Below are 23,489 nucleotides of genomic sequence, written 5' to 3' on the forward strand. Positions count from 1 at the left end.
CATTTCACCAGGGGGGCGTAGCGCGTGGGAGGAGCACACTGTTCCCCCTCCCCCCCAGACAGGTGCCCCGACCAACCAGAAGAGGCGCTAGTGCAGCGACCAGGATACATACCCACATCCAGCTTCCCACCCACAGGCTGGGCCAATTGTGTCTGTAGGGACGCCCAACCAAGCCGGAGGTAACACGGAGGTTCGAACCGGGATCCCCATGTTGGCAGGCAACGGAATAGACCGCTACGCTACCTGGACGCCCGGGTGGCGTCTATTTATAACCACATTTACCATGTACAGAGAATCAACATCACAATGATCCCCCCCCCCTAAGGTCACAACAGGCGACGTCAGTCTAAGTCTCGGTCCGACAGTCCGTAAACAATCTTCTGCTTAGTCCAAGTCAAACTCCCAAACAAACAACACATCCCAGCATGAACCTAAAATTTGAGCACATAAAAATACAACATAAATCACAACAATTTCCCACCACCATAACGCTGTGTGCAGAACAAGTGTTACACCGCAGCCCAGCCCCTTTGCGTGTCTAAATAGCCCCCCACCTGAGGGGTCAATCACCCCCCGACAATACCGTCACCCAACACAAAGTCTGTGAGGTGTCCCGGTTGGCGGCACTGCCAAAATGGCCGCTGGTGTTTCACAGGGGATGTCTCTGTGTGCACGGTGCAGCAGTCGGGGCGTGGGGTACTGTTCTTGTACTCGTCCCCGGGAGCAGGAAGGGCGAGGGGCCGGTACAGAGCAAGTCTGTCTCTGTGCAGCACTACTGCACACCCCTGATCTGGCATCTGCACCTTGTACACCACCTCAGTGATGTTATCACCCAGGTCCCTACGAGTGGTTGCGCCACTTGGGGGACATCCCTTTTGTGTGAGCAGGGCAGAACACCCACACCTTGTCCCTGGGCACAAAGGCTTGTCCCTGACAGCGGGTGTCATAGGTCCTCTTCTGACACCCCTCTGAATTGGCCTGGGCCTGGCGGGTATACTCGTGGACCAACCACAGGCAGTCCATCAGCCATCGATAGCGGTCCAGTTCTGTGTCCCCGGCAATGTCTGGCTCGGGTGGGGCCCTGGTCCACCAGGGCCTCAGGCGTCCAGGGCTCCTGCTCGATCGAACATGAGGGCCACAGACGTGCACCGGCTGGACTTCTGCACAGCAGTCTGGTAGGACCACAGGACCAGAGTCAGGTGGCGGTCCCAGTTCCTTTGGTGTTGGCTGGTGAGGATGTCCAGCTGAGCCGCCGGGGTTCGGTCGATGCACCCAACCAGCACTTCTTCAGAAGTGGTGTGCATATTGTAAAATGTCAGAAGGATGGCTCCTGAAATGTTCCAGCGCTTCATGCATGAAAGCATTAGAGCAATTATAGTCTAATAGGTGAAAGGTAAACTACCCGAGGGCTGGCGTGTGGCCATCAGCCCAGAACACAAAAGTTGCTCCAGGTGACAGGTTCGACTGCTGAGCGCTGATCTCTCTTCCTGTTCAGATAACATCAGTTTGAAATGTCGTTCTAGTCCCTGTGATGGCGTTGTTAATGTGAGGCTGTCAATAATGATTATCCTGGTAACCGAGTCATTGATCAGTCACAGCAACGATTAACTGAGTAAATCAGATTAGGTAAAATTAACTTTTAAGTGTTTTACTTAACAGCAACAGCCAGATTCACTCTGGTCCATAATTTAAACTCTGCCCCCTCATACCCCAGTGTAATGTAACATCTCCTTTGTGAACTGCCTTTTTTATTTCTGATCCATGTTTTTATGGTGCCCCTGTTTTGTTAAATCCTGTATTGTGGGGTGACCATGACTGTACAGCAAGGCTCAAATTAAATAATTTCATACATTTGTTGGCAGGATGCTTTCCGTCGAGGTGTTTTGCATCATGGACGTTGTGTCGTTTTGATAAGCAAGTTAAGCTTTGCAATGACTTTCTCCACCCTACGAGGTTTTACTTCATACCCTGGTGTATTTAAACATACGTCAAGAGATTAAATGAAGCTTCAAGGCAGAAAACTGTAACTGAGGTATTTTCTGAAAGGAGTTTATTGAGTCACCTGAGTGCTTGCGACAGCCCCAATTGAATGAGGGACATTTTCTGCACGACTGCGTCTTTGTTTGAATCCTCTGTGAGTTCTACCGTACAGTTTACCTGAGATTAAAGTAGTGATTCTTGTTTTTCTGCCTGCATTTTTAGTTGTACACAGCATCCAGCTCAAATGGGACAACCACGGGAAAGACCTTCAAGGTTCACCTTCAGCTTTGGGACACTGCTGGACAGGAAAGGTAATGCAAATATCCACACGAGACTTCCCATTGGCCAGTCAAGTTTATTCACTGAAGACAATTAAAAACCGGGGCGTCCGGGTAGCGTAGCGGTCTATTCCGTTGCCTACCAGTACGGGGATCCTGGTTCGAATCCCCGTGTTACCTCAAGCTTGGTCGGGCATCGCCACAGACACAGTTGGCCGTGTCTGCGGATGGGTAGCCAGATGCGGGTGTGTGTCCTGGTCGCTGCACTAGCGCCTCCTCTGGTCAGTCGGGGCACCTGTTCGAGGGGGGGGTACTAGCATGATCCTCCCACGCGCTACGTCCCCCTGGTGAAACTCCTCACTGTCAGGTGAAAAGAAGCGGCTGGTGACTCCACATGTATGGGAGGAGGCATGTGGTAGTCTGCAGCCCTCCCCGGATCGGCAGAGGGGGTGAAGCAGCAGTGACCAGGGCGGCTCAGAAGAGTGGGGTAATTGGACGGATACAACTGGAGAGAAAAAAGGTGGAGAAAAGCCCCATCCCCGTTGACCACAATACTCAAGGCTCAGCGTTTTCGGTCTTTACCGATTTTCACCGAAAAATACCCAGATTTCTAAACTGACTTTCACCCGGATTTTATGTTTCCACAGATCCAAAAGTTGTTCCTTTTCGTGTGAGGTTATGCACAGTGTCCTCTTGTGGCGAAATTCGGCATGCTGGATGGCTTTGAAAAATAAAAACCGAAAACGCTGAGCCTTGACTATACTGAATATAAACGAGGGGGAAAGTGCTTCTCAGCATCAATAAATAAAATGGTGGATGATGCAAATAAACCACAGCAGCAAGGACAAGACTATGCATGACAAACAAGGAGCACTTCAGCTCGACTCAAATATGAGGGTACGGAGCTGAAATGTAGAGTTCCCGAAGTAAAAATGCCATTCATACGCACCATAGGGAATCTGTTTAGCAGTCATAAGGTATTAACCGTACTAGCTAGACTTACCATCAGCTATGAGATTGTGAGATTGTGAAAGAATGCTTTACGCTGCTGTGGAGGTCATAAGTCGGTCTGATGTTATCATTATTTTCAAGAAATCATGTTTGTTTGTACGTGTGGGTGTTTTACTTGCACCACCTAATCTGCATTTAGATCATGTGACTATCTGCAGTTTGGTTTGTGTTTGCATTTGCACTTATCAGTGCAACTTGTTGGTGGGGGTGTCGGGGTGCGTAAGTGTTCGTTTGAATCTGCATCAATCTATTGACTCTGCTAATTTGTTTCAAAAAGACCCGATGACTCACTGCTGGATGAGTCACCGTGTGATTCAGTGAAGTTTACTTCAGTTTTGTACTCTAAATCCGGTGAAGCAGATCTGGGCTGTGATACCGGGACACATTGACTCTGTCATAACAACCAAGGCCTCCTCCCACCATGTCACCCCCCATACTTCTAAGCACATTTTTTGGATATGCACTAATAGCACTGGAGACATCTAAGACTTGACAATTTGTACAATCCAAAAAGTTTCTTTTGCTATGGTTACACTTAAAAGCAAGTAAAAGACAAGTTTACCATCTCACAGGTCTTACCGTATCATGGTGTCACCTTCTGCCCTGCTTACCTTTCACACAGTCATTCATGCTTATGTCACCTAGTGAGGATGTCTAATAAGCATGAGCAATGATGCTGGCAAAGGCTGAAGTGACGCCGGAAGTGTCAAAATCCCCCTTCACCTCTCCCGCCTACTGTTTGCTGTCCTACAGGCTGTGTGTGTGTCATCTAACTGATAGATGTGTCTTTTCTTCAGGCGTCCGAGTAGTGTAGAGGCCTATTCCGTTGCCTACCAACACGGGGATCACAGCTTTGAACCCCCCTGTTACCTCCGGCTTGGTCGGGCGTCCCTACAGACACAATTGGCCATGTCTGCGGGTGGGAAGCCGGATATGGGCCTGTGTCCTGGTCGCTGCACTAGCGCCTCCTCGGGTCGGTCGGGGCGCCTGTTCGGGGGGAAGGAGGAACTGGGGAGAATAGCGTGATCCCCCCCCTGGCGAAACTCCTCACTGTCAGGTGAAAAGAAGCAGCTGGCGACTCCACATGTGTCGGAGGATGCATGTGGTAGTCTGCAGCCCTCCCTGGATCGGCAGAGGGGGTGGAGCAGCGACCGGGACCGCTCGGAAGAGTGGGGTAATTGACTGGATACAATTGGGGAGGGGGGGGAAATCGCTTATATAAGATCAAGCAGCTAGCCAAGGTAAGGTAGTTATTCATGGCATGTGGAAGAGATCGTTCTGTGTATTGTTTTCACACACCAGAGACTTTGTCTGGCACTTTTCCCCAAACAGTGTTTCTTTTGTCTGTTTCTCTGTGCATTGGCAGAGCGGGATCATATAGTTCGGGAAAACTAAACACGGTTATAATTGGCATCCCATCCATTTTGCTTGGGAACTAAAAATGACTCGCCTGGTCTACCAAAGGGGGGGAATTTTCACAGTGGACTTTTCTCTACAAGCTGATTGGTTGCTGCTATGTGAATTTCTCGTGCAATGAGTGGAGTCAGAGTTCAACGCTTTCACATTTGTCCCTCCATGCTGCCATGCTGCCATCTTGCTCTGTGCTTCCAGGTATCCCGTAATGCTATGTACAAGCGATTAGCCGCCTCCACTTCAAAGTGAATGGAGATGCCGGACACCTTTGCCGCTTCCAGTGTGACTTCAGCCCAATTCCCAATTCATACATTCGAAAAGCAGATTGGCCGCTGCCATTTGCTATTTCATGGGTCATATGCAGTGAACTAGGGATGGTGTCTGTCTGAATTGTAGTGTCCCCATAAAAAACAAGTTGCCTTGCACTGTTTCATAGCTGCTATTCGTTAATATTAGGGATTTCATCAAATATCAATAGATTCGGCGTCCGGTCGGCGTGGTGGTCTATTCCGTTGCCTACCACCATGGAGATTGCTGGTTTGAATCTCTGTGTTACCTCTGGCTTGGTCGGGCGTCCCTACAGACACAATTGGCCGTGTCTGCGGGTTGGAAGTTGGATGTGGGCATGTGTCCTAGTCGCTGGACTAGCGCCTCCTCTGGTCGGTCGGGGCACTGTTCAGGGGGGAGGGGGAACTGAGGGGAATAGCGTGATCCTCCCATGCGCTACGTCCCCCTGGCGAAACTCCTCAGTGTCAGGTGAAAAGAAGCAGCTGGCGACTCCACATGTATCGGAGGAAGCATATGGTAGTCTGCAGGCCTCCCTGGATTGGCAGAGGGGGTGGAGCAGCGACCTGGACAATCAATGGCTGGCAAAAGTCAGCCAGAAACTATGGTAAATAGTCATCAGCATTTGGACCACAATTCTAATTGCTCAACAGTCATTGCCTAGCGGGTAAAATGTGGAGAGACAAACACACAAACCCACCCAAGCCAAATCATAAATGTGGTCGGGACAGAATTTTCCTCTTGGAAATGTTGTCCAGACATGTCCCTAACACTTAAGTATTAAACCGTGCCCTTGTTAAGTCCACAGCTGATCACAGGCTCTCACTTATGTATGCACTACAGGATAATGGGCCCAATTTTACGCCGGATTTGCCCCTATTAGATCAGGGATGTGGTCACAATTTGAGGCTGCTCATAGGCGATTATCTTTTCAACATTATTTGCATTATTTTATGATATACCAAATCATTAAATTTCATAGTGTGGGGTTTTATAAATATTGGATTAGTGTAATCAGAGTAACCAGCCTTATAAATAATACAGATGGCTCGTTTTTGTAGTAAGACTATTGGATTTATAGCTGTTTTAAAGGTCGACCTCCACAATTCCACACAGTAAGATATGTATGGAAGTATAAGTGAGTGATAGATTATATATAAGGCCTTATAATTTCATATATACCAAGATTTATACAGGATTGCTATTGAGTCTGAAAATTTTCCTTTAATATTTTCTGTATTTGAATTTATAAATAGTCAATATGTTGTTTCCATGTTAATTTATTTTCAGATGTCATAAAATCTTACATTGTGTTTGTGTTTTGTGTCTGTGTCTGTGTGCTTTCCAGGTTTCGTAGCCTGACGACTGCTTTCTTCAGGGATGCCATGGGTTTCCTGTTGATGTTTGATCTGACCAGCCAGCAAAGCTTCCTCAATGTCAGAAACTGGATGAGTATGTTGTATTTCTATGCGGTTTCCTCCTACATCACTCTACAAAACAGACTAAATGGATATATTATTATATCGGTACCATTTATTATGATTGTTATTCACCATGTCATGCTGTATTGTTCTCTCTATGTAATGGCGGGGGATGAGCTTAGCTCATACGGTTTCTCATGATTCCTGCTTTGTTTCTTTGCGGGTAATAAATTGATATGCGCGTTTCTGTGATTCTTTGACAATTTTTTCTGTTTTCCATCTATAACTGTGTCCCAGGTGGAGACAAAAATATTTTAAATTTTAAGAGGCATCCGGGTGGCATGGCGGTCTTTTCCCCGTTTTAGAATGGTTCAAGTCTTATCTGTCAAGTAGAAGCTTTTCTGTCCATATACACCAATTCTCTTCAGCCGCGGCCCCACTTAACTGTGGGGTCCCTCAAGGCTCCATGTTGGGCCCCATTCTCTTCTCATTGTATATGCTGCCCTTGGGGTCCATTTTTAAAAAAAAACACAATATGTCTTTTCATTGTTTTGCTGATGATTTGCAAATCTATCTGCCTATAAAAACAAACAGCAGAGATTCTATACAGGCTTTGCTGAATTGTTTAAAGGATGACAAAACATGGATGGAGTTAAACTTCATGAAACTAAATCCAAATATGACTGAAATAATAGCGCTCTTGGCCCTTTAGCTTCCTACAGTTGCTCTTCTGTTAGGAATCTTGGTGTGATTTTTGACAGCTCTTTTAACTTTGATAAACAAATAAGCTCAGTCATCAAAACAAGTTTTTTTCAATTACGGCTTCTTGGAAAAGTAAAGGCCTATCTCCCTCCAAATGATCTTGAAAGGGTAATTCATGCATTCATTACCTCTCGTTTGGGTTATTGTAATTCATTGTATGTTGGTGTGGCTGAATCGTTGCTTCATCGCCTGCAGCTTGTACAAAATGCAGCTGCTCGCCTTCTGACAGGAAAGAAACGATGTGATCACATAACGCCTGGACTAGCCTCCCTTCATTGGCTTCCTATCTGTTTTAGGATCCAGTTTAAGAATTTATTACTTGTTTTTAAGTCTTTAAATGGGCTGGCACCATCTTATTTATCTGAGATAATACATCATCATACACCAGTCAGAGCACTTAGGTCAACAAACCAGATGCTCTTACGTGTTCCAAGATCCAGGCTTAAGAAAGGGGCGACAGAGCCTTTGCAGTGGCTGCCACTGGTCTCTGGAACAACTTAACCAGTACACATAAGATCTACTCAGACCCTAAAGACTTTTTTTTTAAGTTTATTTCTGATTTTTCCCCTTTTTTCTCCCAATTTAGTGGCCAATTGATCCCTATTTTAGTTCAAACACCCACCCTCGTACTGCATGCGTTCGCCAACTGCATCTCTCCGGCCGGCAGTCTAGAAGGAGACGCCTCCCCACTTTCGTGACAAGGCGACTCCAGGCCGAACCACTGCTTTTCTGACACACCCAGAGACGCATTCACGTGATGAACACAAGCCGACTCCGCCCCCCTCCCGAAGACAGCGTTGCCAATTCTTGCTGCTTCGTCGAGTCCGGCCATGACCCTAAAGACTTTTAAACCTTTGTTAAAGACCCAGCTCTTCTCGCTGGCATTCAGCTCAAGTTGAGCTTCACATCGTGATTTTATTGTGCAAATATATTTTTACTCTTATGTTTTATTGTTTCTATTTTATATTCTTTATTTTATTGTGTTTTCTTTACATATAATTTTATATTCATGTGCGTCACTTATTTCATATTGCATTTTAAGCTCGTGCAGCACTTTGGTTCAACAGTGGTTGTTTTAAATGTGCTATATAAATAAACTTGACTTGACCTGACTCGTTACCTCCGGCTTGGTCGGGCGTCCCTACAGACACAATTGGCTGTGTCTGTGGGTGGGGAGCCGGATGTGGGTATGTGCCCTCGTTGCTGCACTAGCGCCTCCTCTGGTCGGTCGGGGCACCTGTTCGGGGGGGAGGGTGAACTGGGGGGAATCGCGTGATCCTCCCACGCACTACGTCCCCCTGGTGAAACTCCTCACTGTCAGGTGAAAAAAAGGGGCTGGTGACTCCACATATGTCGGAGGATGCATGTGGTAGCGGTAGAGGGGGTGGAGCAGCGACCGGGACGGCTCAGAAAAGTGGGGTAATTGGCCAAGTATAATTGGGGGGGGGGGAGACAAATCCAAAAAAAAAGAAGAACATTTTTAATTTGAACTGCAACACTCAAATTAACGGGAAGTGCTTCTATGATAACGTTATGATGAGGCCTCTCTGTTTCCCTGTGTTTGTTTTTTTATTCACCTTTTAGTTTAACTGCTTTTGAATTTTATTTTACTCTCCAGGTAGGCTGCACTCATCAAACATTAAAACTACCTGTAACCTGTGATATTACAGGTCAGCTGCAGGCGAACGCCTACTGCGAGAACCCAGACATCGTCCTGGTAGGAAACAAGGCAGATCTGGCTGACCAGAGAGAGGTTCAGGAAAAACAAGCCAAGGAGCTGGCTGATAAATACGGGTAGGATTACATGAACATTAGACTTCTATGTTAGTCATTTAGCTGATGGTTTTATTATTATGCTTTGATGTTTGTTTATGTTTGATTTATTTGTTTATTTTTTTGTAATAATAAATACTAAATTATTTTATATTTGTATTTATTTATATTATATTTAAATGTATTATATTTGTACTATATTGTTTTATATTATAGTTATTTTATAAATACTTAGTTGTTTGGGTGATGCGGTGGTGCAGTGGTTAGTGCTGTCGCCTCACGACAAGAAGGTCCTGGGTTCAAACCCCTGTTTTGTCCACCCTTGGGGGTCATCCCAGGTTGTCCTCTGTGTGGAGTTTGCATGTCTGCGGTGGGTTTTCTGCAGGTGCTTCGGTTTCCCCCACCATCAGAAAGACATGCATGTTAGGGTTTATACCCCTGACCGAGGCATGGCAAGACGAGCTGGAGTTGGTCCCCGGGTGGTGCACGGCGGCTGCCCACTGCTCCTAGCTACACAGCTAGGATGGGTTAAATGCAGAGCGTAATTTCCCTATGGGGATCAATAGAGCATAGCAAAATCAAAAATCAAATCAAACTCAAATAACAATAATAATAACATTAAACTCGAGCTTTTCAAACCAAGGTTACAAAGTGTCGTACAATTTAAAGTAAGAACATTTATATTTACATTTTAGTCATTTAGTTGACGCTCATAAGTGATTTAAAATTGGTGCAACAGCAAAATAAGCCTCAGTTCCTCAGTGCACCCTGACAGTAAGTAGTTATCCCTCTGATCCTAAAGAACTAAAGACAGAAAAACACTTTATTTGTCATCATGAATGATAATGAAATGCCATAAAATAACAAGAAATATTCATTCCTTCATCATATCACAATAAATTGAAGAAGATTTATGGATAAGTGGTTGTATAAGGGGAAATGCTAACATTACAACAGATTTATTAACTTATATAAGCACAAAGTCCAGCCATGAACTTGAAGCTATATTACTGAAGATTTACATGCAATAACTAAGTGTTTTCTTTTAATATATATATATTTTTTTTCTTTCTCGTGTGTAATTTAGACCATAGACTGCATATGAGGCTTAGTATCTTTGTTCTGATCCCGGTTTAGTTTGCATTACTGATCCCTAACAGACATTTGAGGCGGTGCTTATTTTGCGTAAGTTATTTTTGCATCCAGAGTGTAAAAGGGCCGGGATGAGAGTCAGCACCTCCAAGTCTGAGGCCGCGGTTCTCTACCTGGAAAATGGTGGATTGCTCCCTCTGGGTTGGGGATGAGTTGTTGCCTCAAGTGAAGGAGTTCAAGTATCTCGGGGTCTTGTTCACGAGTGAGGGTAGGATGGAACAGGAGATTTACAGGCGGGTTGGTGCAGCATCAGCAGTAATGCGGACATACCGGACCGTTGTGGTGAAGAAGGAGCTGAGCCGGAAGGCAAAGCTCTCAATTTACCAGTTAATCTTCGTTCCAACCCTCACCTATGGTCATGAGCTTTGGGTAGTGCCTGAAAGGGTGAGATCGCGGATACAAGCGGCTGAAATGAGTTTCCTCCATAGGGTGTCTGGGCTGTGCCTTAGAGATAGGGTGAGGAGCTCGGACATCCAGAGTGAACTCGGAGTAGAGCCGCTGCTCCTTCGCATCGAAAGGAGCCAGTTGAGGTGGTTCGGGCATCTGATTAGGATGCCTCCTGGGCGCCTTCCTTTGGAGGTTTTCCAGGCATGTCCAACTGGGTGGAGACCCCGGGGTAGACCCAGAACTCGCTGGAGGGACTACATGTCCAATCTAGCCTGGGAACGCCTTGGGATCCCCCCAGGAGGAGCTGGAGGGCGTTGCTGGGGAGAGGGATGTCTGGAGTGCTTTACGTAGCTTGCTGCCACCGCAATCCGACCCAGGACAAGCAGCTGAAGATGAATGAATGTTTTCATCCTCCATTTTGCTTTTTCAGTCGAACAGAGAGCAATCTACGGTGTGCACACAAAACAGTTCTCTCCTTTCGTTCATGCCTTGGAGTTGATATGTCCGTAAGTAAAGATGTGAAATATTGTTAGATTGAGTGTTTTCATGGGGAAATTGTTCTGTGGAAGGAACATTTTATTTACTTGTTACATGTGTGTAGGCTGCACATGCTGGTCATTTGCTTCACTTTTCAGCTTACTAGCTAACTGAAAGGGATATTCCTACGGCGGTCTATGCTAAGCTAATACCTGTACAATTCATACTCACCTGATATTTATGTTGGATTAAAATACTTACCTGTCACATTAGGGCAGCACAGTGGCTCAGTGGTTAACACTGTTGCCTCACAGCAAGAAGGTCCTGGGTTCGAACCCCAGGGTTGTCCAACCTTGGGGGTCATCCCAGGTCGTCCTCTGTGTGGAGGTTGCATGTTCTCCCTGTGTCTGCGGTGGGTTTTCTCCGGTTGCTCCGGTTTCCCCCACCATCGGAAAGACATGCATGTTAGGGTTAATACTCCTGTCTGTGTCCCTGACCGAGTCATGGCAAGACGAGCTGGAGTTGGTCCCTGGGTGCTGCACGGCAGCTGCCCACTGCTCCTAGCTACACAGCTAGGATGGGTTAAATACAGAGTGCAATTTCCCTATGGGGATGTTACGGTCCCAACCCAAAACTAACCCTGAGCCAACATATACAACAAAAAGGGCAACTGAAGACACTGGCTCTTAACTAACCAGGTTTAGGTAGCAAACTAACTCAGATCAGATCAGACCAAAAAGTAAGAAACAAGAACAATAACACAGGTTTCACCCTCCCGCTCAAGGAGTATTGACCATAAACACAAGCGCGCTCTCTCTCTCTGGCTGCCAACAATGACCCACTGGCACTGCTGGGGGTCTCTCTCCAAGTTATATACCCAGCTGATAGGGAGTGGAATCACCGGGGCTCAACCAGCAGCTCCACAGGAGGCGGGGTATACCTGGAGAGGGAAATTACACACATACACACGACACTTGGGCCGTAACAGGGGGATCATTAAAGTATATCAAATCAAACATTATCTGTGAAGAGAAGGGGTTCATAGGCGTGTAAGTAGTCTGTTTCATGTTTATTACATGACGTTTATGAGCACTTTATACATGGAACAATTTACATTGTCATTTGAAAAGCATATATGCACTGTATGTGCAGGATATTGATGCGTGCTCTGTGTTGTATTTTTCAGTTTTACAGAAACAACTTGTCAGTAAAGCCACACCTTTTTCCAGAACACAGTTTTATTGGAATTTTAGTTCACAATCTGTCTAGACTTCCTCAGACTCGCAAGTACAAGTGTAGAAAGATCACCATTTTGCGTTGTGACTGTTGTAGTTACACATTCAGGACTGGCACACCAGGCATTACGACATGCAGAACCTCTTTTAATGTGCTGATGGACCATGTACAGGGTGTCCGCAGATCCTTAAAAAGTCTTACATTCATGTATCTAAATTAAAGGCCTTAAAATGTCTTAAATTCATTAAAAATGTCGGAAAATGGTATTAAATTCATTACTCAAAGGTCTTAAAAAAGAACTGTCCTGGAGAGGACTATTTCTTCTTCTTCGTTTGTGTTGTGCAAAGATGAATGTAGCTTGGGTTGCGTGCAGAGCGCGAGTCATTCTGTTGACTACTTGCAGTCGTGACCAGAGTTGGTTGCTTCTTCCGCTGCAGCTAATGTGGGGTTGTAAATAGACCGTTCTATGGTGCAATGCATAGATGTATTCAGCCAGCCAGATAGAATCGCTTATAGAAGCCTCTGGAAACTGGAAAGCCACAGCAGACATGGAAATTCTGAGCAGTGGTAAGTCACGTAAAATAACGCCTTTTAAAACGAATGAAAAATCTATTGAACACCTAAACTCACATAAGATAATATTTGACACTTGTACGGTACATATTCACTCCACCACATGCTATTTTCATGAATTCCAGCTTCGTATCAGGCGCGCCTGTTAGCTATAGCGTGCTATTCCCTGTAATTAAAACAAATATGGGCAACACTTTAGTATGGGGAACATATTATAAGTAACAAAAACTTAATTTACAGTAATTTAACACTATGAACACTTGTAGTTTCGTGTGTTGTTATGTAAGAACAGACCATATTCATTAAGTGTTAGTAAGGGAGAATAACTCTTCTTGTGGTACTACCACCTTATAAAGGCCATACTAAGCAAAGCATATTGAGATGGTACTACTAATAAGCCATAACTCTGAGGTTATAGAGGGAAAACTCATAGTTAATGGCTTACTGGTTGTATAATAAGGCCATGCAGAAGAAGGCATTAATGAGTACGTAATAATGACCAATTTAGAGCCAATATGTTGCTAATTTGCATGCTAATAAGCACCTAATTAATGGTGACTATGTTCCCCATACTTAAGTGTTACCCAAATATGTATCCCCATAGACAAATAAATGACCTGGATGATGCGATACCATGGCAATATTACCTGCAACTCACGGTTGTAGGTAATATTAATGTAACTAGGTATTGAAAAGAATACCAATGTTGGTTTTACTGAGCGGTTAATTGCTAAATGGTATAGCCTATATAGAATTTGGCGGACAAATGCTAACTAAGTCATGACAAAATGGCCGCCGAGAGATGAAGAAAAGTTGACGCTAGAATGGATCGTCCGGAGGGAGGGGGGAGGGACCTCCGCTGCGCGCTCTGCTGTGATTCGTTGTTTTGTCATCAAACGCTCACAGCGAATCAACCAATCACAGCAGCGTATCGCTTTTTCAACATTGAGGAGCTTATCTGATTGCAATCATGCGAAATTCCGCGAATCAAATGTTTAAATATTCGGTCTGAACGTCAAGAAATGCGGTTACAACATCAACGTGTCACAAAACAAACATTTGTTTAACCATTTCGATAAAACTGCAACCGAATCAAATGTTTAAATATTCAGCTGTTGGGCCTTAGGTCTTACCAACCATATGTGTATATTTTGTTGTAGATCTTGGTCTTAAATTCCGTTCCAAGTGGCATTAAACACTCTATCTACGCCACTACGCACTCACCTTAGGAGTTGAAAGCTTTGATGTTGCAATAACTCCAAATTACTTCCTGGAAGAATTTTGAAAAGGCTGCTGTTGCCTAGCAACGTCACAGCTATGAGTTCCACCAGAAATTGCTCAGTGACAGAAGTTAGTTAAAGAAGGCAATAACTTCATCTCACTAAACAAAAGATCAACACCTTCAAGATAGATATATACTAGATAGATACTTTATTATTGCCACACAGAAGTGTTAGTGGTACTTTTTTTGGTAGGGCATTGTAGCTCTGGTCCAGTGCAAAAAGAAAGAAAGAAAAACAAACAGCACCACAAAGACACTCACAAAAAGAAAACAACATGTGCAATGAATATATATGATATGTGACTACTACCTTACTTACCTTTTATAGCCTACACGTGGAAACAACATGGTTATACACTTACCTACCTTACTTACCTTTTATAGCCTACACGTGGAAACAACATAGTTATACACCTATTACCTTACTTACCTGCTATAAGTGTGGCCAAAAATGTTCATACATTCACACTTACTTGGCAAGGCATACTTAAAGAGCTATGAAAACACAATTTTACATTTACCTAACAAACCTATGAAGACAACTGAGAAATTTCAGCCAGAGTCATCCCTCTTATTTTAGGCTTGAAATCACATCTAGCAATGAAATAGTGTGGGTATAGTATACATTTCCTTAATCCTTGGAGTCCTGTGAGTATTCCAGTTTTTGTCTTTTGTGTCTCTGATCTTCCCTGATACCACAGGGCTTAAATGAAGTATATAGTTTAGGCGAGAATTGTAGAAAAATGTGTGTTTTCGATGGTTTGAAGAGCTCCGGTGACCTATATGTTTGTCAGAGAGCTTCACCAGTGGGCTTGAATGAAAGATTAGAAAGCACCCTTTAAAATGATACCAAACACAATATTATAAACGACCGTCGTTGCTAAACATCGGAACACAAAGAGCCATGTACATCAATAGCTCTGACAACGACTCCAAAGAGGATAAATATCTGAGTCTCATCAGCAGCCAGTCAGACTAGCTTGGTCTAGTCAGAAAGGCACGAACTGATGAAGCCTCTTGGATGAGAGGCGAAACGTCTTCACGGATATATACCAAGTCCAGTTGCACTCGATTCAACTCCTTTGGATAACCACGACCTGGATGAATGAGAACATTCACAGACACAATATTATAAAACATCGAAAAGTGTCTTGACCATGAGCCTAGACCATGCTATGCACCTGCAGCAAAAATGCAGTTTACTTTAGGGGGTGTTTTACTTCATGAGGTGATAACCACTAAAAATCTACCAGTCTGAGAGGTCTATCATATCAAAACATAAACTAGGGATGTATAGGTAGAAAAAAAATCACAACTAGAATGTGCCCACCCAGATGGTACCAATATCCGGTCTGGCCCACGGACTATAAGGTGCGCTTAATATACAGTGATAGAACGTAGAATCAGTTCATCTGGACACAACGTTTATAGTGAGAAACGTTTCATCACTCATCTAAGTGACCTCTTCAGTCTCAGCTGGCTGCAGGTATCCCCACCCTTATAAACAATACAGTGGCATATTACGGAAAACAACGATGCAAATTACCATGACCATTAACTTGAGTTACAATAGCCATGTGTACTATTCACAGAAGATTTGGGAATGTTTGCAATCACAGCATTGTAAGATGGCAAAATATGTACACCCCCCCCTCCCCCGATTCAAGGATGGTTGTTCCCTCCTCACATAGATGGCCTCTTTGACTCCCTGTTCAAACCAGCGTTCCTCCCTATCAAGGATGTGCACATCCTCATCCTTGAAAGAGTGGCCACCGGCCTGTAGATGGGTGTAGACTGTGGAGTCCTGGCCTGACGTGTTGGCTCTCCTGTGTTGTGTCATCCTCTTGGCCAGCGTCTGTTCGGTTTCCCTGCTCTACAAGTCACGGTAATCCTCCTGGCACTTAACAGCGTACGCTATATTGCTCTGTTTGTGCCGGGGGACCCGATCCTTGGGGTGGACCTATTTCTGGTGCAGTGTGTTTTGGAGTTTGAAATCAACTGAGAGGTGGTGTTTGGGAAACACATGTCTCAACTGTTCTGACACTCCCGCCACAGAGAATTCTGTTTCTAAGAAAGTACAGTATCCATTAACACAGAGCTAGGTTGATGTTCATGTCTAGAAGCCCAGTGAAGAGTGTGAGAGGATTAATGGTGTTGAAAGCCGAGCCAAAGTCTATAAACAGGATAGATGTGGGGTGGGTCTGGGTAGTGTAGTGGTCTATTAGGTTGTCTACCGACACAGGGATCGGCAGTTTGAATCCCTGTGTTACCTCCGGCTTGGTCGGGCGTCCCTACAGACACAATTGGCCATGTCTGCGGGTGGGAAGCCGGATGTAGGTATGTGTCCTGGTCACTGCACTAGCGTCTTCTCGGGTCAGTCGGGGCGCCTGTTCGGGGAGGAGGGGGAACTGGGGGGAATAGCGTGATCCTCCCATGCGCTATGTCCCCCTGGCGAAACTCCTCACTGTCAAGTGAAAAGAGGCGGCGGTCGACTCCACATGTATCGGAGGAAGCATGTGGTAGTCAGTTGGTCAGATGCAGTTGGGGAGAAAAAAAGGGGGGGGGAGTCATTAGCGTGTGGGGTTTCTGCCGTCTTGTCACAAAGACTAGATATTCACCTTTCTCCATTTTGTTTCCAAATTCTAGATGTAGAATTTACTCACTGTTTAGTGGGTTCTAAAAATACAACAATGCATACCTTCTCCGTTCTGCTTGTGCACTCTTTTCACTGTTAAATGCAGTGTGAAATAAGACGCAAAAAGATGATTCAGTAGTGTCCGAAAACCTCCATTTATTACGCCCTATAGAGAATCCTATCTAGTGTTTCAATTGTGCCACTTCCGGTGTGGGAAGACTGCGGCGCAAACCCATGTTTACGGCGGCCTCACCCAGTACTCTCCATGCAGTGTCTCTGTCCATGTCTGCATCAAAGTTTATGTGTTCATTTGATGGGTGGGAGAGCTGGTGTTGGATCGGCTGGGGGAAGTTAGTCTGCTGTGTCCTGTGGGCCCAGGGACAACGGCCCTGCCCAGAGCTGTACCCGAGAGGAAACGCCAAGGCAGTCTGACAGGACACGGAAGCGAGGCAGACTAAGCTAACTGCTAGCCCATGCAGACCGGTAGTTCCGATAACACCAAGTGCGGTCTGGTGGCGACTCGCTTAGCATTGACTATGTTTTTGGTGTCGTCGTGTGAAGTGCGGGGAGGTGTGTCGAGGGTGTCTGGCTGGGTGAGCTGGCATTGGATCGGATTGGGGCGCCTGGTCTGCTGCGTCCGGTGGGCTCAAGGACCTAGGCCCTGCCTGGAGCTACACCCGAAAAGGAAACACCGAGGGCGGTCTGACAGGACGCGGAAGCGGAGCAGGCTAAGCTAACTGCTAGCCCATGCAGACTGACAGTTCCCACAGTCATCCTGGCTGCCGTTCGTTCTCTTGGACAGTTATTTTTTTGTTATTTAGTTTGGATATATGTGTTTAGTTTGGATATAATGTGTTCTTAGTTTGGATATGGGTTCTTAGTTTGGTTGTAAGTGTTCTTAGTTGGGATATATGTGTTGTTAGTTTGGATATGTGTTGTTAGTTTGGATATATGTGTTCTTAGTTACGATATAAGTGTTCTCAGTTTGGATATATGTGTTCTTAGTTTGGATATAAGTGTTCTTAGTTGAGATATATGTGTTCTTAGTTTGGATATATGTGTTCTTAGTTTGGATATATGTGTTCTTAGTTTGGATATAAGTGTTCTTAGTTTGGATATATGTGTTCTTAGTTTGGATATATGTGTTCTTAGTTTGGATATATGTGTTCTTAGTTACGATATATGTGTTCTTAGTTTGGATATAAGTGTTCTTAGTTGAGATATATGTGTTCTTAGTTTGGATATAAGTGTTCTTAGTTTGGATATATGTGTTCTTAGTTTGGATATATGTGTTCTTAGTTTGGATATAAGTGTTCTTAGTTTGGATATATGTGTTCTTAGTTTGGATATGTGTTCTTACTTTGGATATATGTGTTCTTAGTTTGGATATAAGTGTTCTTAGTTTGGGTATGTGTGTTTTTGTAGGTTTTGGATAAGGTTTTTGTCTTTGTGTTGCACTGCTGTAGGTTGGGGGAAACAACATTTCGTTTAATTTCATGTATGCAAATCATAGACAAATAGAGCAGACAATGCAAAGCAGACAAATAAAGTGTTCCTGATTCCTGACATGTAGGAATAGTGAATGAGTGAGTGACAGCGCGGGAGTTTGTTCCACCATTTTAAGGCCATGTCTTAGAAAAGACTGGACACAGAGGGGACACATAGTAGACCCTACCAGAGGTATCACAAAGGTGGTGAACAGGAGTGTGCATGTTAATATGGGAAGTTGGTGTTGCGCATTTAACCGCCAGCAACACCAGCAGCAAGGTTTTGAATTTGATGCGACAGCAACAGGTAGCCAGTGTAAGGACCAGGTTTGGGGTTCGATAGCTGGTTCTGTTTTGGTTCTGTGTTGATCAAATGCCTGGATGCGTTAAGCTTCGACATTATTTCCCCAAAATGCAGATATTTCTTCTTACAGCTGCCATCAGTTCTTTTTTTTACAATTTACCAAAACTTTCGATGGGATTCAAGTCGCCCCTCACCCCTTGCTCAGTGAGTTTAGGTTGCTTCCATCTGGCCACAGATGTAATCTGCCAAGATGCAGGACCAATAAATTGAAGAATTCATTTGTCTCTGCTGCTGTTGGCCCTTTGAGTAATGTTATATAATTCTGTTTCTTTGCATGAATTGTTTGTGTGTTGACTGGTTTGTGTTGATCGTTGATGGTAATTGTATTTACTGCTGGCTGTACAACAAATTGCCCCTTGTGGGTAATAAAATTACATTGACCTTGAAATGGATTGGCTTGGATAAGTAGATTCAATGCCGGATCCAGATTCAATAAAATGCTATAGGATGGATTGCGTCTTTTACAATTGTTATGCCATATGCAGTCTATCATTGTGGCAGCATTGGCTCAGGAGATAGAACAGGTCATCTGGTAACTTGAGGGTTGCCGGTTTGATCCTCAGCTCCTCCTTGCAAAAATTTCAAGGTGTCCCTAAGCAACACCCATAACCCCTATCTGCTCCCGATCAGCTGGTAGTTGTATGGTTGACACCACCATCGGTGTATGAGTGTGTGTGTGCATGGGTAAAATGGGAGGCATTAATTGTAAAGTGCTTTGGATAAAAGCGCTATATAAATGCAATCCATTTACCATTTATTATTGCATACTGGGGAGATTGCCAACCCGCAGGGAGCAAGCCACCGTTTTCTCTACTGGAAAATGGTGGCTTGCTCCCTGCGGGTTGGGGATGAGTTGTTGCCTCAAGTGAAGGAGTTCAAGTGTCTCGGGGTCTTGTTCACGAGTGAGGGTAGGGTGGAGCGGGAGATTGACAGGCGGATTGGTGCAGCATCAGCAGTAATGCAGACATTGCACCGGACCGTTGTGGTGAAGAGGGAGCTGAGCCGGAAGGCAAAGCTCTCAATTTGCCAGTTAATCTTCTCCTTTGGCTCCTTTGCGTCGAAATGAGCCAGTTGAAGTGGTTCAGGCATCTGATCAGGATGCCTCCTGGGCACCTTCCTTTGGAGGTTTTCTGGGCACGTCCAACTGGGAGGAGATCCTGGGGTAGACCCAGAACTCGCTGGAGGGACTGCATGTCCAATCTAGCCTGGGAACGCCTTTGGATCCCCCATGAGGAGCTGGGGGGCGTTATTGGGGAGAGGGATGTCTGGAGTGCCCTACTCAGCTTGCTGCCAGCGCAACCCGACCCCAGAGGAGCGGCTGATGATGAGATGAGATGAGATGAGATGAGATGAGATGAGATGAGACTGTGGAGATTGTACCTAGAGAATGAAGAACAGTAACTTTCAAATTCAAAAGGATGTCTTGACATTCAATGTACACTGTACTGATTTTTAAAACCCACCTGTGTACTGTATACCAATATATCTGTTGTATAGACCAAGGGTTCCCAAACTTTTTATTGCTGTTACCCACCTGTGGAAATACACTTTGGACAGGGACCCACAGGTGTTTTTTTGTAGTAAAATAACCAGTGAATTCTCATTTCCTCACAAAAGCCAGATAATTAACAAGCCTCACTATATTGTTCATCAATGCAGTATTGCCTTGTTCGGTCTACTGTCATGGCCTACTGATGAGCAAATCACACAAATCTAATAAAATCAAATCAGTTTTATTTGTATAGCCCAATATCACAAATTACAAATTTGCCTCAGTGGGCTTAACAGCAACACAAACATATATCAACATGTTTTTTGTGCTTGTTCCCAAACAAAAAGTTTATTGTGGACATCTCATAGCCCACCTGGCCCCCTGCTGTGACCCACTTATGGGTCGTGACCCATAGTTTGAAAACAGTCGGTTAAGACTACATTCCATAAGATTCTTGTCCAAAACTGGATACATTCAAATGTTGCTGGTGTTTTTGTGACCCTTGCAGGATCCCATACTTTGAGACGAGCGCAGCCACAGGGGTGGAGGTTGACAAGGCAGTGTTAACTCTGTTGGATCTGGTCATGAAGAGGATGGAACAATGTGTGGACAAACCTCCCGCCGAGCCGGCCAATGGGAACGGAGCAACCAAACTAGCACCCGCCCAGTCCACCGAGAAGAAATGTGCATGCTAGATCAGAATCAGGAAATCACCAATCAGTACTCCTCTTTGTCCACCCTTGTTCTCCCTACCTTTCATATGTCCTTTGTTCGTTTCCTTTTTCTCATTCTCTCCATTTTTAATTGCATGTTTTCAATCTTCCCCTTTTCCTTTTCCTCACCTCTCTCCCCCACTCCTCCTTATCATCTTTATTCTCTCTATATTTGACATGTCATCACTTACTTTTCTTCTTGTTTCTCTCCCTTGTTCTTTACCTTTCTCTTGTTCCCTCCGCCTTGATTTAATTCCGGCCTTGAAACAACTCTATCTCCCTCTAGTGGACACTGCGAGGTATTGCAGCTCTGGCCAGCCCACTCCAGCTTACAGCTGTGCCTGTCAAGGAGGAACAATCAGGAGGGGACAGTTTCATCCAGCCAGTAAGAGTTGGCGGTGTGTTGCCTCATGCAGTTTAAACAGGTAGTTCGGCCAACACTCTGCATGTGTGCTCTCAGTCTTGCTGCGTACGTCATGCGTCCGGCGCTCCTGATTCCTCTGGTTTTTTGACAAATTTTTGCTGGTTGAACGCAAGCAAAAAAAAATACAAAAAAATACAAAAAAGATGTTTGCAATTTTAAACTTAAACTCTTGTGGCATGGATCTGATCGTTTCTCTGCAGTCCTGAATAGGAAAAAAAAGAAGTCGGATTCATTTGCATTCTGTCAAGGCAAGAGTTCAAAGGTCAGGTCTGAGCCTTTAAGAGTTTAAAGTGTGTGTGCAATTGCATTTTTCTGTGGTATAGCAGTCAGTGTCCTCTCCTGCATCTTCCTTCTAGGACATTTTGAGTGACTGGGAAGTTTATTTGGTTTTCCCACGGCCCAGGTTTTCTGTGCTCTGCCCATACTAGTACATTGTGGTGTTTTTTTAATGTGCTCTCCATGTACTACTAGCGTGTCGTGTGTTTCCTCTTATTGCTTGTGGAGCACAGCTGCATTGAAGGTATACTAGACTCATGCCAGCGAAGCACCTATTTGCTTTTGGTGTTTATTGGCCTTTCAAATGTGCTGTTTGTCACATTGCTAGTGTGCACTTGGCATACACACCTGTTCAGTAACCCTACAGAAAACCAAAGGCTACTGATACTGTACTGTAAGCTGTAGCGGACTGCTACAGTACCACAGTCATAGCAGGTACGGTATGGGTATAGCACAGTACTTGTCCACGTGGAAAGACGAACTACAACCTCTACTAGCATTTTCCTTTACTGTGTACTAGACCAGGATAGAAGTGTCATTTAAAAACTAATTACTGCCTTGGCTGTTAAAGCGATATTCCACTGTGGTTGGATATTTTCACATTTTGTTACACATACCTCTTTTTGTAAGCGTTGAAACCCCAATACTGGCCGCTTTGGGGGATCCGTAGTCCTAATCACTTACCAATGGATTAACATTACTATATATATATATATATATATACATACACACACATATACATATACATATATATAGTATCTCACAAGGGAAGTGAGGTACTGATATCTTGCAATCAATCATCAAACAGTACACTTTGATCTCAAGAAAATGATATAGTGTATCCACAGAGCTTAACATTAAAATGTAACTTTTTTATTATTATTATTATTACTATTATTTCCTGTTATGTGTACTAACTAGTAAAAATATTCAGTCCGAGTGAAATGCAGCTATATGGCCCCACAAATAACCAATTTTGTTACATGAAGTGACAATTATTTATATTAAAACAAAAAGTAAAACACTTAGATTCATACGCTTCTCTTGTTCTATTTTGAATTGATGTCCTGAACCCTGAAGGCTGACAACTTAACGTGTAAATTGCTCTTAACTACATTAAACTACGTCTATGTTTAATGGTTTATTATTTCAGTGCAGGAGATTTCAGAGTTACCGAAAGTACCAGAACACATATTTAAAAACACATCCCATGAACCTAAATTAGATATGCTATTTATAAACTGCTGGAAGCAGAGGTAGTTATCGGACATCACTTTTCATGATGCCCATTGCAAAGGCATTACAGATCCTTTTCTTGTTTCACCCCAAGGAGGCAGGTCACTGCATCCTTTTGTTTTTTTTTTTGTTTTTTGTTTTGTTTGTTTTTGTTTTGTTTTTTGCGGGAGGGGGGGGGTATTTTCAAACTTTGATAGAAATTAAAGAGTAGAGAGTGAGGGGACATAACAGTACCCTAAGCTTGGACCCATTAGCCATCAGGACAGCACTTCTTAAAATCAGTTTCTGGGGGTTGAAAATCTTGAAGTAACTCACCAAACAGCGGTTTATTCATCACAAGGCTGCTTAGAAAAAGTCTTTATGCCCAGTTTTTCACTCCATCAGCTGATTGCAGGCGTAGCATCCTCATTTTTTTTAAAGGGATAGTTCAGAATTTTTGAAGTGCATCCCTATTTTATACTCACCGCTCACATAGGACATAAAGGTAGGTTTCATTTTCACAGTCATCCCTCCTTTTCGTCATACTGGAGCTGCAGCTTGACATCTGCAGTTCAATGCAGTTATGGACGACAAATCCATAATCCTCATTCAGTAAAAAAAAAAAAAAAACAACTCCATGGTTCAGCGAAAGCTAGCATGATTCTGCAGCAGTCTATAATAGCAAAGGCATTTGAAAACTTTACAGTCATTTCTTTTTTACAGTCAGTTATGGTCGTTCCCTACCATGTTACAACACAGCCTGCAAGGGAATGACCTGCAGGAGTCACTCCACCACATCACAGCAGCAAAGCAAACACTAACAGGGAATTTAACATCAAAAAACTACTGTAAA

General features: G+C 44.1%; 1 protein-coding gene across 1 annotated transcript; it reads left to right on the forward strand.

Moving 5' to 3' along the window:
• The first annotated feature begins 1,560 nt into the window (after positions 1–1,560).
• On the forward strand, positions 1,561–22,532 carry rab27b (RAB27B, member RAS oncogene family). The gene is made up of 5 exons (XM_056291191.1): positions 1,561–1,572; positions 2,203–2,291; positions 6,316–6,419; positions 8,821–8,944; positions 20,517–22,532. Exons 1-5 carry the CDS (start codon positions 1,561–1,563, stop codon positions 20,701–20,703), a joined length of 516 nt encoding a protein of 171 aa, XP_056147166.1. The 3' UTR covers positions 20,704–22,532.
• The last annotated feature ends 957 nt before the right edge of the window (positions 22,533–23,489 follow it).

The sequence above is a fragment of the Lampris incognitus genome, chromosome 12, assembly GCF_029633865.1.
Source record: "Lampris incognitus isolate fLamInc1 chromosome 12, fLamInc1.hap2, whole genome shotgun sequence".
Lineage (NCBI taxonomy): Eukaryota > Metazoa > Chordata > Actinopteri > Lampriformes > Lampridae > Lampris > Lampris incognitus.